Source organism: Prorops nasuta, unplaced genomic scaffold, assembly GCF_024137725.1.
Source record: "Prorops nasuta isolate Cenicafe-Biocafe unplaced genomic scaffold, Cenicafe_Pnas_1.2 PNAS00004, whole genome shotgun sequence".
In the NCBI taxonomy this organism is placed as follows: domain Eukaryota; kingdom Metazoa; phylum Arthropoda; class Insecta; order Hymenoptera; family Bethylidae; genus Prorops; species Prorops nasuta.
The window spans coordinates 4,414,218-4,426,936 of NW_027116801.1; the positions used below are offsets into that span (position 1 = coordinate 4,414,218).

Below are 12,719 nucleotides of genomic sequence, written 5' to 3' on the forward strand. Positions count from 1 at the left end.
ACGAGGTGTTAACGAAACCACTGAGAAAGAAGCAGTCGAGTGTGAAGGGAATTGGATCGATAATGAACGCTCGATGGATGGTGCGCTCTCTCACGGAGGAATCGTCATCAATGATGATGAAGCCGATGATCTATTTATCCCGCTTGAAAAATTCGAAGGGAAGCATTTGCGCGACGAAACAATTGACCAATCCGGTGTAGCCAATGTTCGAAAGGACTCGCTCACAGGCCAGGAATAAAGGAAGAGTCTTTCGTCACGCGTCAGTACCGAGATAGATGGCGGACTTATGGGGCCTTTTCTCTTACCGCTATATAAACTAATCGACCCACCTGCTCCTGATGTCAGTTAACATTTTATTTGCGAGCACATCTGTGCTCTCTTTCCATTCTCAATAAATACTTGCTATTAAGTACACGGCATTTGGTGAAGGATCACGAAACTCCGATGAAAGAATGATGCTTATTCTCTATGCACTACTGTTCTTTCCTGTATTTGGATCGATGGAAAACCTACAGACCACCAAAGCGGACCATTTTGGAAAGCTAAAAACGATATCATCTTTGAGCCCGTCAGATCGAGTTTCCGAAGGATTACTAAACATCGTGGATGCTTTTCTACCAATCTCTAAATCGTTCGGTGATACTGAAGGTATGTCCTTAAAATTTTTTATTAATCAAGAGACGTGGTTAGTTTCTCGATGTCAAATAATTCTAACAAGCCGTTGATACATATATGATTAACAGTAGAATATAAATTTAAATTAACATAATAACCAGTGCATTTCATCATGTTTAATTAAATATAAATATAATTTTTGCATTCTGATAAATGTTACGAATGATAATTAGTTTTTATCATCTTCAAACATTTTTTAATTTTTTTTCGAGAATCATTAATCTTTTGCACGCGCGAGAATATAGCCAAGTTTTATCGAGAACGATCGTTTGAGTACGAAGAACGCAGTTTATGAAATTATTAACCTTTGCCTTTATAAAATCTTTGCAAATTTGCATTATCCGATTAATAAATCATTCGAATTTTACTTACATATATTATAGTATCCAACAGTCATTCATCATGAGACCGCAGACTTTACATGAGTATTGAATAACCTGAAATTATAAATGTATTACACTTGTTAAAATTATTAGTATTAAATATGTTAGAGGTGTATTATTATTCATACTATATTTATAATTATGGTGTATGTAATTTGTGACATATGATTTCAGGTCGTAGAAGAAAGCACAAGCTCAATAAATACGTGCTGCCTCTGATTGTAGGTTTCTTGCTTATCAAGTCAATTTTGTTGCCTATTGCCTTAAAAGCTTTAGCTGTTTTAAGTGGTAAAGCTGTTGTCCTTAGTTTGATGAGTCTCATCTTGGCAGCTATAGTGGGCCTTAAAAGAGTGGCCCAAAGCTCCTACGGACATAATTATGACTTGGTTAACTTATCAGCTGGAAAATATAGACGAAAGGATGTCGCACTTGATATTGCGGACGAAGGAGAGGATACTGAACCATATAAATATTATAGAGACAGACGCAGAAAGAAATAAAGGTTTTTTTAAACAAAATTGAATCAATTTTCTCCCAATTCTTTTCTAAAATCTTATGGTCAATTCGTTTAACTTCTTATAAGATACATATCGATAGAATTAAAAACGTAAAAGAAAATGAAATAGATTTGATAATTTTTAATTTATGAAATTAGAACAGTTTTCTGGATGAATAACATAAATAAAGTTTATTTAGGGCGTATCGTAGAGAAAGCTTGAAGATTTTCCTGTAACTATGCATATATTGTAATTTCAAATAATAACTTTCTTGTTGCTAGAAAAGAGTAGTTAAATTAACATAATAGAATCCGGAAAAGTAATTTAAATTAAGCACTATAAGAGAAAACGAACTTTAAAGAAAAAGTGTAATTTTTCTACAATTATTATAAGGTATAGCTCTTGCAGTTTTATTTTTATAATTTAATAATAACATAAATGAAAAATTGAATAACCTTGATGATACAAGGGGAATTGATTTAAAACACTTTTGATTGTATTTCAGTTTTGGTTTATTTAATTTTTTACTTGTTATACTGGAAAAAGTGTTGTGTAATGTGATAGTTTTATATTTAAATAAAGGCTAAACGACAAAATTATTGAATGTTGAAGAAGAAAACTCATTGATAAAGAGCGAAAGAAAGAAGACGAAATATAGTACAAGTATACATAGAGGACACGCCTATTGGGTCAGCGACCTTTTGGTCTTCGGGTTTACTATATCCAATCTATCTCAAAAGTACTGAGAGCCTCATAAATATTTAATGGATCTTCATAATCTTTTAGCTATTAAATCAAACACTAAGGCAAATGCTTCGAATCATAAAAATAGATTTTTTACGAGTATTGTTCTTATTTATAATACTTTATCATCTAATTTTTTAAAGAGAAAACACTCGAACTGTCTTATTGAAAGCGTTAATTTTGCAAAACTGCTTTTACTCTTGGAGGGTAAAGTAAGATTTCTGCATACATTTGTGAAAGAGTAAGATACATCACTGTGTGTTTGAAGTTCATCATCCATAACTTTACCGACAAAAAGTTTCTCCGTTTAACGCACTTGGAATTTGATTATAAAGTAAGAAGACTGGGTCGCATTCTTGTTTTCTCTTTCGGTAAATGGGCGTCATTTTTTAGTCACTTTTCTTTTCCGGATTCGCAGCGATAGTTTGACATGCAATAGAGTAGAATGTTTAAGAGACAGAGGCGAATTCATCATTATCGTGAACCGTGTGGAATTTCGAATACCAAGGACGAAAAACGGGGAAGTATTAGAGTCGACAGCTTCATAACCCAGAAAATCAATCGCGAAAATGTAGTGGATGTTTCATAGCCGGATATACCGTTAAAGAAAGATGACGAAGCCCGGTGCTGTTAAATATTTAAAGATTCTTGGACTACAATGGAACGCGTATTGCTAATAAGGCGTACCCTCACCCCCTCTTCAAAAGCAGCTATCATTCAGACACCACCCTCAATTATTTTAGCATTTTCGAGTACTCGCGCAGCTAATACTAATTCTTTATGTGCGTATTTTACACGAATCCCCTTGATCCTCAAGAAAATAATAATTGATTATTTACGATCAGCGGAATCTGCAAGAAGAACTTTCTCTTTTAACGAATCTTTTCAGTACTACATTGTAAGTGAACATTTCCATGTATAAATATGCATAAACGAGCATTATAGCAAATTTTCACACCTTACGAATCATAATAACTGTGAATAATCTGTTGTACGCGTCTCAATACGGGTCATTTATGCTTGATAAAAATCTAGAGAACGTAAGTACGAAGAATGTGTTATTCTGCAAAGGCTTCACTTCCAAACTCGTCAAGATTGTAAATGATAAGCTTTATTAAAAATTGTCACACTGGGTCTATGCGAGGATTCAATTATTTTCAATAATCGTATATTGAAAGTTAAATTTGATGAAGCCTATCGGGTTAATTGTCAAATTTCTTAGTTTTAATTGTATATATTCTAAGTTATATAAGAAAACCCGTTGAGGAAACGTAATCTCTTAAGGTTCACGCGTTACCGGCTAGCGTCTCTGGGTCAAGGTAAACAGCTCGATGCACGTGATGACTGGATACAAGGGCCTGAAAAATCGTCGAGCTTGGTACAGACACGCGCATACACGAACACACATGCACTCGCACTTTCTCCTACCGACCCTTTACGCGTTTAAAACGTAAAGTACTTACCTAATACTTGATGCAGCAGGCCCTGGCATTGTTATTATCTAGTGACAGGCATGTGCTGTCAGGTGCAGCTGTAGTTTCCAACTGACTTGGCAAGTAACGACGCTCTCGTGTATGTATATGCACGCGGATGCATATAACACCTCGTACAGTGATTGGCACTGTTTGTCGTTACAGAGTCTGCCTGCTTGCTCTTACCTACACACACATTGTTAGAAACTGCCTGATTTTCAGTAACCACTAATTTACGCGACAGGCAATACGAAGATATTCTGCACTAAAAACGCTTGAGGTTGTAATAAAGAAATGTGCGGTGAAGAAAAAGCAGCTTCATTGTTGCTTTTATGCCGCTATGCATGCTTAATGCAGTCCCCAAGCCGCATTTGGTTGGACAATTTTTTCGATACCCAAAATATACCCGCGCATCCTATTCTTAATTAATTTGATTATCGATGGAGATAATAAACATACTATTATAGTCGACTAATTTGAATAAAGCTTTGCGTTTTATGAATTTTTACCTTTTACCCCCTTTACATACTAATTATTCTTCATCAATATTTATCAAATCAAGTTAGAGGTATTTTCTCAAATTCCTGGTCCAATTAAAACATTTTCTTGACAGCTCTGCTTGTTCCTGGGGCTACGAATAGCGTTAGAATTTAACTGTGAGCATAGTTGGATGAATTTAGACCTTTAATCGTGAAATAGCACGTTTGTTACGTGAATGATTGAGGTTTACCCACACATCGTGATGTACTTATGTAGGTCAATGGACGTATTAGAAATATGACACATTGAATTTTGGGTTGGCTCGTACCTTTGACTATAAGCCCCGATAATCCTCATAAATAATAAGATTGGAAATACCTGCCCAGTGTGGAACTGCTTCTAACCCGATTTCCTTATTAGGGCAAAGATACTTAATAAACGCATCGGAAGATCACTGGACCAATGAAGTCCTGGAATCCCTAATGGTCCAGGTTACCTCTCCTACTGACCCAAATACTAGGGGCCAGGTACACGTATGCACTTACACACGGTGAGGCTGGATAGGAATAGGGTCCGCCCAACGCAGACGCGTAGCACGAGAGGTGCGTTTGTTTAAAAAATTATCGAGGAAAGTTTTGTGGGGAGGTGGTCTCGTCGACTCCAAACGTAGATGAGTGCGCACACCTTGCGTCGTTGACTTCGTCATCGTCACACACATAAGAATTATGGGGTGGTGGGGGTACAAGGGGTCCTCCCTGGAACGCCTATAAAGATTCAAGCCTAGCAGGGCCAAGTCACACTTTACTCTGAAAATTTTCCGAGGACCAAGTGCACCGATCGACTGCTCGTGCGTTTCTCGTGAAATTCGAAAAGTCCAGAAATCCCCAGGAAAGATGAACAAGTTATTCATGTTGGGACTCCTCGTTGCGTCGGCATTAGCCGTACCTACACCAGACACAATCAGCCAGAGCCTGGATTGCCTTCAGAGGGAAGACGAGCTCTTCAGCTGCATCCTTGTTAAAAGTGCAAATGCTCTCGAAAGAGCAGCCAGGTCCGCCGACCTCCAACTCATCGATGGAGTCACTTTCATTCGGGAAACGCCAAGTAAGTTCAACAATTCCTAAAAGTCTATGAATAATATCCAGTCTTTATAGATTTTAAACACGAATTGCTTTTGTAAATAATAAACTTATTAACACTTATTTTCTTCTTCTGTATTTTTGTTTGCTTATTTGCTGTATGACTGAATAGAACTCACTTGCGGAAAGCAAATCTTGTCACCTGTGAGCCGTGAAAATGTGCGATGTATCGATAATTCAACAGTTCTGTAAAATCCAAATTTTTGGCTTTAAGGAGTAAAATAGAAATGTAAAATAGTAAAAGTTGGACAAGTTTCATGTTAAATTGGGCAACGTTTTTATTCTCAAAAGAGTAACGCGTTTCGTAGGATCAGGGTCATTCGTAGAAATAAGCTTTCTTTCGTTTCAGTGGAACGCAGCGGTAAAAGCCTGAAAACCGAAGTTGAGATCATGAATGAATTGCCACGTGACACGTCAGACAGAACTATCAAGTTAGCCAGTATGCTGTACGAATCTGCTATGTCCTTCTTCAAGAGCCACAGCCTGAAATTGAGCATGCCCGAGGAAGGATCAGTCTCTCGTGCTCTCTCCGAAGGTATTTAAAAATAATTTGCTAGAATAGAAGGAATCGCAGTTACGTAATTCCCCCCAAGCCTCCTTTATCCCTTTTCCACAATATCCCCTGTGATATTACAAGTCAAGCGTTGCAACGTCACAGATTCACTACGTCACTTTTATGTAGAGGAGAATATGCTCTTCATCGTTCCTTTCACCTTCGTAATATCTACATGTACCAAGCCTACCCCATTCCGGACAAACTCGTTTTTCAAGGAATGGCATTTGCTTTCTTCTTCCCACTTCACTCCGTAATGAAATTCTCGAAAAGTGTATACTAAAAATGGACAACTCTTTCAAACGTGACAATCACGTGGAAAGTTACTTAGGAGAACTGTAATTGTGAAGTTAGTTAAAAAAGGAAAAGTAATTAATTATTCTTAGTACCACGCATTATTAGAAGCTTGAATAAACCATAAAAGACACTATGAAGAATAATAATAGTTTCGAGCTTAAAATAAATCAGGTAAAAAAAGGATTTAATTTTGCAGGACGTGGAAAGATCAAGAAGGTGATCCTGCCACTCATCGCTGCAGCTGGAGTAAAGATCTTCGCCCTTGTACCAATCTTGCTCGGTGGGTTGGGTCTGCTCGTTCTGAAAGCTCTGTTCGTTGGAAAAATCGCCCTTTTGCTCGCTGGAGTTTTGGCCTTCCAGAAACTTTTCGGTGGTAGTGGTGTGACCGCTTCAAGCATCTTCGGCAAGAATCCCCAGCCTTCCAACGGATGGTACGACCCTGCTCCTCAGGCTTGGGCAGGTGGTGCATCCGGAACTGGCCAATCACAGGGCTACTACAAGCGCAGCTTCGACATTGCTGCCTCCAAATCTGATGCCCACAATATGGCATACGCTGCTCAAATCCCCATCAACGAGGCTGCTTAAGCCGTGCTCTCTCATTCAACTTTTTCGTGCCATTTGCGAAAATCGATCGAATTCGAGAAGCCATCTCAAGGACTGATCGGCTCAGTAAGCAGGGCCGCTAGATTAGTATTTATACCTAATTATACGTAACTTATGCATCTTTATATAATTTATTCAACGATTTGTGTTAATAAATTATTCTTACAAATACTCAAAACACTTTTTATTTGCTTCTTCTCCCATTATACCCAATAGTTTAAACAACTTATATTTATATATTTGATCCAAAAGATTACGTATTCTCGCGAGAGACAAATACTTTTGGAAATTAAACCATTTATGGTGCGATGCGCTTCAAGTTCAAACGGATACTGATGTAACTCGTAATAAATAACCGTGCTCCGTAGAAAGTAAGAATTACATCGATTTGAAGGAGAAACGCGATCCTTCGGTAAGATTAGATTTTCTCTCAGCTGATAATAATTGAAGTTCGATGTCGTGTATCGAGATTAGATGAGAAACTGGTTGATCATAGCTCTCGTGTTTATGCAACTGTTTCATATAGGGAAATCTATCATCGAGCTAATGGGAAAGTGAGAATTTCTAATGCAGTAGAATAATCGATAGACTTTTTCTTCAATAGAAACTGTACAGAAGCACTCCAGTTGGTGGAGAAATATTGTCATTTTCGTGACGCTCTAGCAATGACAACGGGAGCAAGCTCATATGCGATTCCAAGCGTATATGGGTGTACCTTTAGCTCATTTGCACTCCAACGTGGTATTCGATCGTTCCCTCTCTCTCACACGCACGCTCTATCCATCTCTCTCCTTCTCGCTCCACCCGCAACCTCGGCCTTACCATTTCTCTCTTTTACGTGTCTTCCAGGCACGAGGATTCGGGCCACAAGTTTTGCATGCCTTGCCGTGTCGCGACGGACACGGAAATCTAATTTTGCACCTGAAAGTCATCAGCGCCTGTCACGTCAATGTACACACGTCGTAAATATATCGAAGTTGAAATTTCTGCCATTTTCAGCAGCGTGAAAATGACACGCCTGCGAGAATCCACACCAATGAATGGCCGGATTGTTTTCTCGTTAGTAGAAAGTACCTAGCCTGAAAACTAATATTGATTTAAGCCAGCAAATAAACTTATGCACACACGAGCATTATACTTTTCGCCTTAAATGTTAAGCCAATATTAATACTCAAATATACTATGAGAATTACTGACAATGACTGTGAAACAAATTGTTGATTGGTTTGGTGCAAATATTTATAGCTTTTAGTAGAGTAACGTTAGTATCTCGTTTCTTTTGGGGGATGGGAGGGGGGGGGGGGGAGGGTTGATAAAGCAGCCCGGATTAATTAACATCATATCAGATCTCGGATCATTAGAAAGTGATTGCGGTTAAAAGGAAAATTTGTTCATTTTCTACGTCACCTACAATATGCAACGATTACAATTGGAGGAGACCGCGGAATTAAAATTCCCGACACCACGATACTGTATGTCGCTTGCCAAATGGTTCACTATAGCCCCACCTCTTCTCTTCAATGGACGATATAAAAGAAAACTAGCCCCTGGGGCGAAACAGTCAAAATCGTTACTTCGTTCGCGAGACCGCATTATCGATTTTTTTATAAAGGGCCATCGTAACGATTCGCTGAAATGAAGACTAAAATATTGCTCGTCTCTTTGTACTTGGTGGCTGCGGTCTCAGCTAATCCAACTACGGTACAGGAACCTAAAACTGTGGAACAGCTCGAATCAAAGCTTACAATGGAGATGGACAGCTTGGAACAGAAAGATTCCATTAGTCTGTATGGTGATATGATTACGTTGGAAAAAATTCCTGTGACAATAGAGCCAGAAGAGTCTAGTGCAGAAGCCGATCCATTAGTAAGCAGAATCGAAAAGTTCTTGAGGACTCGCAAAGTCCAAATAAATTTACCAAATGATGGATCGACTGCTGATTATTTCGGTCGTGCTCTCGGGACGAAGGAGGTTGGAGTAAAACTGAGAAGCTTAACAGAAGGAGCGTCTGAAGGTAAAGTAATTAATTTTAAAATATCTTCAAATGTGTAATTGGAGTTAAAACTTAAACATTTTGTACCTTTTATTTTTATTATTTTTTAAGTGATCTTTCAATCTTTAAAGAATCATACATACATCTCTTCATGTAAAAGTAAAATAAATTTTTATTCGTTGGTAAATCTTTAAATTAACAATATATTGGCAAATAGAATTTCAAATATTTTAAGATGAATATGTATGGAGACTATTACTTGTTTTGTCACCTATTAAAAGTATCAAAACATGTTATATATCAGAATTGAGAATTTATATATGATATTACATGATTTATATATATAAAAACTACTATGCAACAGGTGCATGCACCTACAGGTACAATTCTCGGTGCATTGAATGACTATAAGATAAATTTAAGTAGAAATCATACTGGATATAAAGCTTGTGCATCATATGGAAGGAAAACTATTCCTTCAGCATGAAGACTCGTGTTCATGCGCATCTGAGTGAAATATGATAACATCATCAACCGAGACACAATCTTATAGTACCTTGCCTTTCAAAAGTTCCACCAATAAGCGTGAAGTAAGTCATGGTGGTAGAATATCATTGGTGAGAAAGTAGGACTTCCGGTGCCTTCTTTTCTGATTGGCTGTGACACGTGAGAGCAAGGATAGAATGTACTTCATCTTTCTCGATTTGACAAATCTCTATTTTTTCTTATAGATAACGATAAGCCAAAAAAAATATATCGTTATTCCTAAAATATTCTTTGACTAAAACTTATTCCACATTTTTTCGTTCAGCTTTTAAAAGAAGAAATAAATAGGGATGGGGAGGGTGGGAGTAAGAGCGAGAAGATTGTTTTAAGAGGTGTGCCACTTCCATGTATCCGCTACTGAGAGGATCGAGAAAGGGCGAGGAGGAATAAAGTGGGACGCGTTTGGATGGGATTCCGGGTTTGTGGGACAGTCGCCCCGAAAGTAATCGAAAAGAGGACCTTGAACGAGAGTGTCGTCTGTCAAGGAAAGTTGATTTGGGGATAAGTGCCCATTAGAGATTGCTAGAAACAATGAAATCCTGTCAGCGTGTAATTTTTATATTGAGACGATAATAAAATATATAAATAATGCTTGGAAAGAGCACAATTATTTAATTTATTAATTAATGCACCATAGACAGTTGTTAAAACTATATAACAAATATGCTTGGTTAATAGTTTGTATAAAAATTTTAACTATTCTAAAAATGTATTATTGTTATTAATATATACTGTAGTTAAGAGAGTTAAAATGATAAAATAAGCATTGACTAGACAAATCTAAATACACTTTGTTTTATTTTCCAGCTCGTACAAAATTGAAACGGATCATCTTACCTGTACTTTTGGCGTTAAAACTGAAGGCACTTATTATTTTGCCTATTGTCATTACTATAATTGGATTGATAGGCCTGAAAGGTCTTGGTGCAGGTTTAGCAGCTCTCTTCCTATCGGGAGCAGTGGCCCTTAAAGCCATATTAACGCCGCCACCACCATACGCAGCTAGAGTTAGTTATGGGATCGTGAAACCACATGAAATTCATCATGACCACTGGCACAGGTCACAAGAAGAAGTTAACGAACCCTACAAAGGCTGGGCACCAGAATACAACGCAGATCAGTATCAGTATCATGAAATTCCTTAAAATAAGCAGTAAATTTTATCACCCATTCCATCACATTCATTTTATTTATTATTCTTTATCGTTATGTACATCATTTAATAAAAAGTTGATCATTTTTTATACTATATATTTACGTATACGTATATAAAATTGCTTTTTTTAAAGTAACCCATGCACCTGAGCTACATACGATTCTTTTGGTTTTATTTTATTTATTTATTTTTTTCGTTTTGTGTAAAATCACAAATTGGCCATGGCAGATAATTTTCGTCATACATCGCATAGCAGTTTTTCTGACACATGGACAACCGTGAGAAAAAAAAGGAAGAGATGAAGCAGGTATCTCATAAGCAGGTTATTCAGTCAGACGAAAAGGCTAATGACCTACATAAGAGACGGTGGATATTGGAGGGGACGGATTATGAGAGAGACTTTTGGAGGGGAGGAAAAGAAAGATGGGAGCAAGGTGGGGGAGTAGGAAGGGTTGAAACGAGGTCAATGTGTCGCATGGTGGGAACACGGATCTCCATTGCTATTGGTACAGAAAATTCCCCGCTTCAAGTTCACCGGTATCAAGGTCAGTATGTCATTGCCTCCACGTGAAACTCCACCGTCCGCATGTTTTGCCTTCAAGAGGAACGTCCCTGACTTTCAAAGTGGGGAGGCCGAGTAACGGGATCGGTTGTGATTATATCGACTACAGTACATGCTTAAGTGGGGTTAACCTCTCGCTGTGTATATATACTTCAACCGAGAGGACAGCACTGTCGAGACGAGTAGAACTTCAACCAAGCCACATCTATTTGCCGCCCAATGATAAATCCAAACACTTACAAATTCTCTGTAACCAAAGATATTCTCCATTCAAGGAACTTTTATTTATATTTGTATTACACTAGCATCTTTTGTTTATTTCATTGAAATTATTAGTTTATATTTTAAAAGTAAAATCTATAAAATATTTACTATTTTCGTAGTGTTTTTTTCTCTTATAACAAAGGAAATAAGAAGTTTTCGTTAACGATTTTTTAGTATAACAATGCTTTTATTCAAGTATATTTTTTCAACTATTAAATTAATAATTATGAAATTAATTTTTGAGTTCTAGAATTAATTAAATATTCTAAACTACTAATTATATAAAATTTGGAAAAAGCTTTACGATCATTATTTATATTAATTGATATGACGTAATCGTGAACGACTCATGTTTGGTGGGAATAGCTCGATATCAAAAAAGAGTATTCGGTTTAGAGGTCAATTTGTTAAAATTGTTATTTTTTGTAAAATATAACATTGGAATATAAACAGACTTTTCTTGGTTTAATTTATAGCATAGTGTTTCACGATAATAAAAACCCACTATAAACGATTAGAAAAAAATACAAACAAAAGGATGAAAGTATGTTAGATATATATTTAGAATTTTAGGCTTTGCTACCAACACGCTAGAAAAAGAATGTCTAATACTATTGACAGTTCACATATATCTAAAAGCAATTTATAAACAAAAAACAAGAATGTTTTATGGTATGCCATAAACATTAGCTACTTATAAAAATGTCAAAGTATTCGAAAATCCTTATCCTCCTTTAAATATAAAATTGTTGCTAGCGCGTCTAGCCTCTCAAGACCGTTACTCAGTTGTGCAGAAACTTAAAGTTTTCCACAGGTATAGCAATTGTTTGAATGACTGACTTGCCACGCAATAATTATGTACATCGTTACGCTGTTAAAAAGGGGACCTGTATTTAGTTGAGCTACTTTAGCTGCAATGACCGATATAAGCATAATTGGTATCTTACTATATTCGCAAAAGAAGTATTTTTTCGAATACCGGTGATCGTCGCCCCAATGAGATTATTACCTATGCGTTATTACTTTGTGGGACATAAAGAGAAAATGCTTAGGAAATTTTTTTTATTCATCTTCCTTCGAACATCCATGGAATGGTCGTAAATTGATGGATATGTTGAATGGCCAGTGAATCGTCTCGCAGCGTCAGGCTCCTCCGCTTTTTTTGTTGTTTGCTCTTTTGAATGGAATATGAAGCAAAAATATACGCAAAACGTTAGTGTCTATGCTTGATTCGTGCTTCCATTATCTAAATGCAGAGACACGATACGTCGCGTCAAGAATAGATCGATCGTGAAACAAACGGAAAAATGTTTGGAGGAAAAAATTGTGGGTAACATCGACCGCATATCGGTCCA

General features: G+C 36.9%; 3 protein-coding genes across 3 annotated transcripts; all 3 read left to right on the forward strand.

Moving 5' to 3' along the window:
- The first annotated feature begins 452 nt into the window (after positions 1 to 452).
- Positions 453 to 1,558, forward strand: LOC136772738 (uncharacterized). The gene is made up of 2 exons (XM_066725865.1): positions 453 to 648; positions 1,233 to 1,558. Exons 1-2 carry the CDS (start codon positions 453 to 455, stop codon positions 1,556 to 1,558), a joined length of 522 nt encoding a protein of 173 aa, XP_066581962.1.
- Positions 1,559 to 5,144: 3,586 nt separating this feature from the next.
- Positions 5,145 to 6,825, forward strand: LOC136772739 (uncharacterized). The gene is made up of 3 exons (XM_066725866.1): positions 5,145 to 5,355; positions 5,740 to 5,925; positions 6,437 to 6,825. The coding sequence occupies exons 1-3, from the start codon at positions 5,145 to 5,147 to the stop codon at positions 6,823 to 6,825; spliced, it is 786 nt and encodes a 261-aa protein (XP_066581963.1).
- A 1,653-nt stretch (positions 6,826 to 8,478) lies between these two features.
- LOC136772940 (uncharacterized) lies at positions 8,479 to 10,527 on the forward strand. Its single transcript, XM_066726204.1, has 2 exons — positions 8,479 to 8,857; positions 10,190 to 10,527. Exons 1-2 carry the CDS (start codon positions 8,479 to 8,481, stop codon positions 10,525 to 10,527), a joined length of 717 nt encoding a protein of 238 aa, XP_066582301.1.
- The last annotated feature ends 2,192 nt before the right edge of the window (positions 10,528 to 12,719 follow it).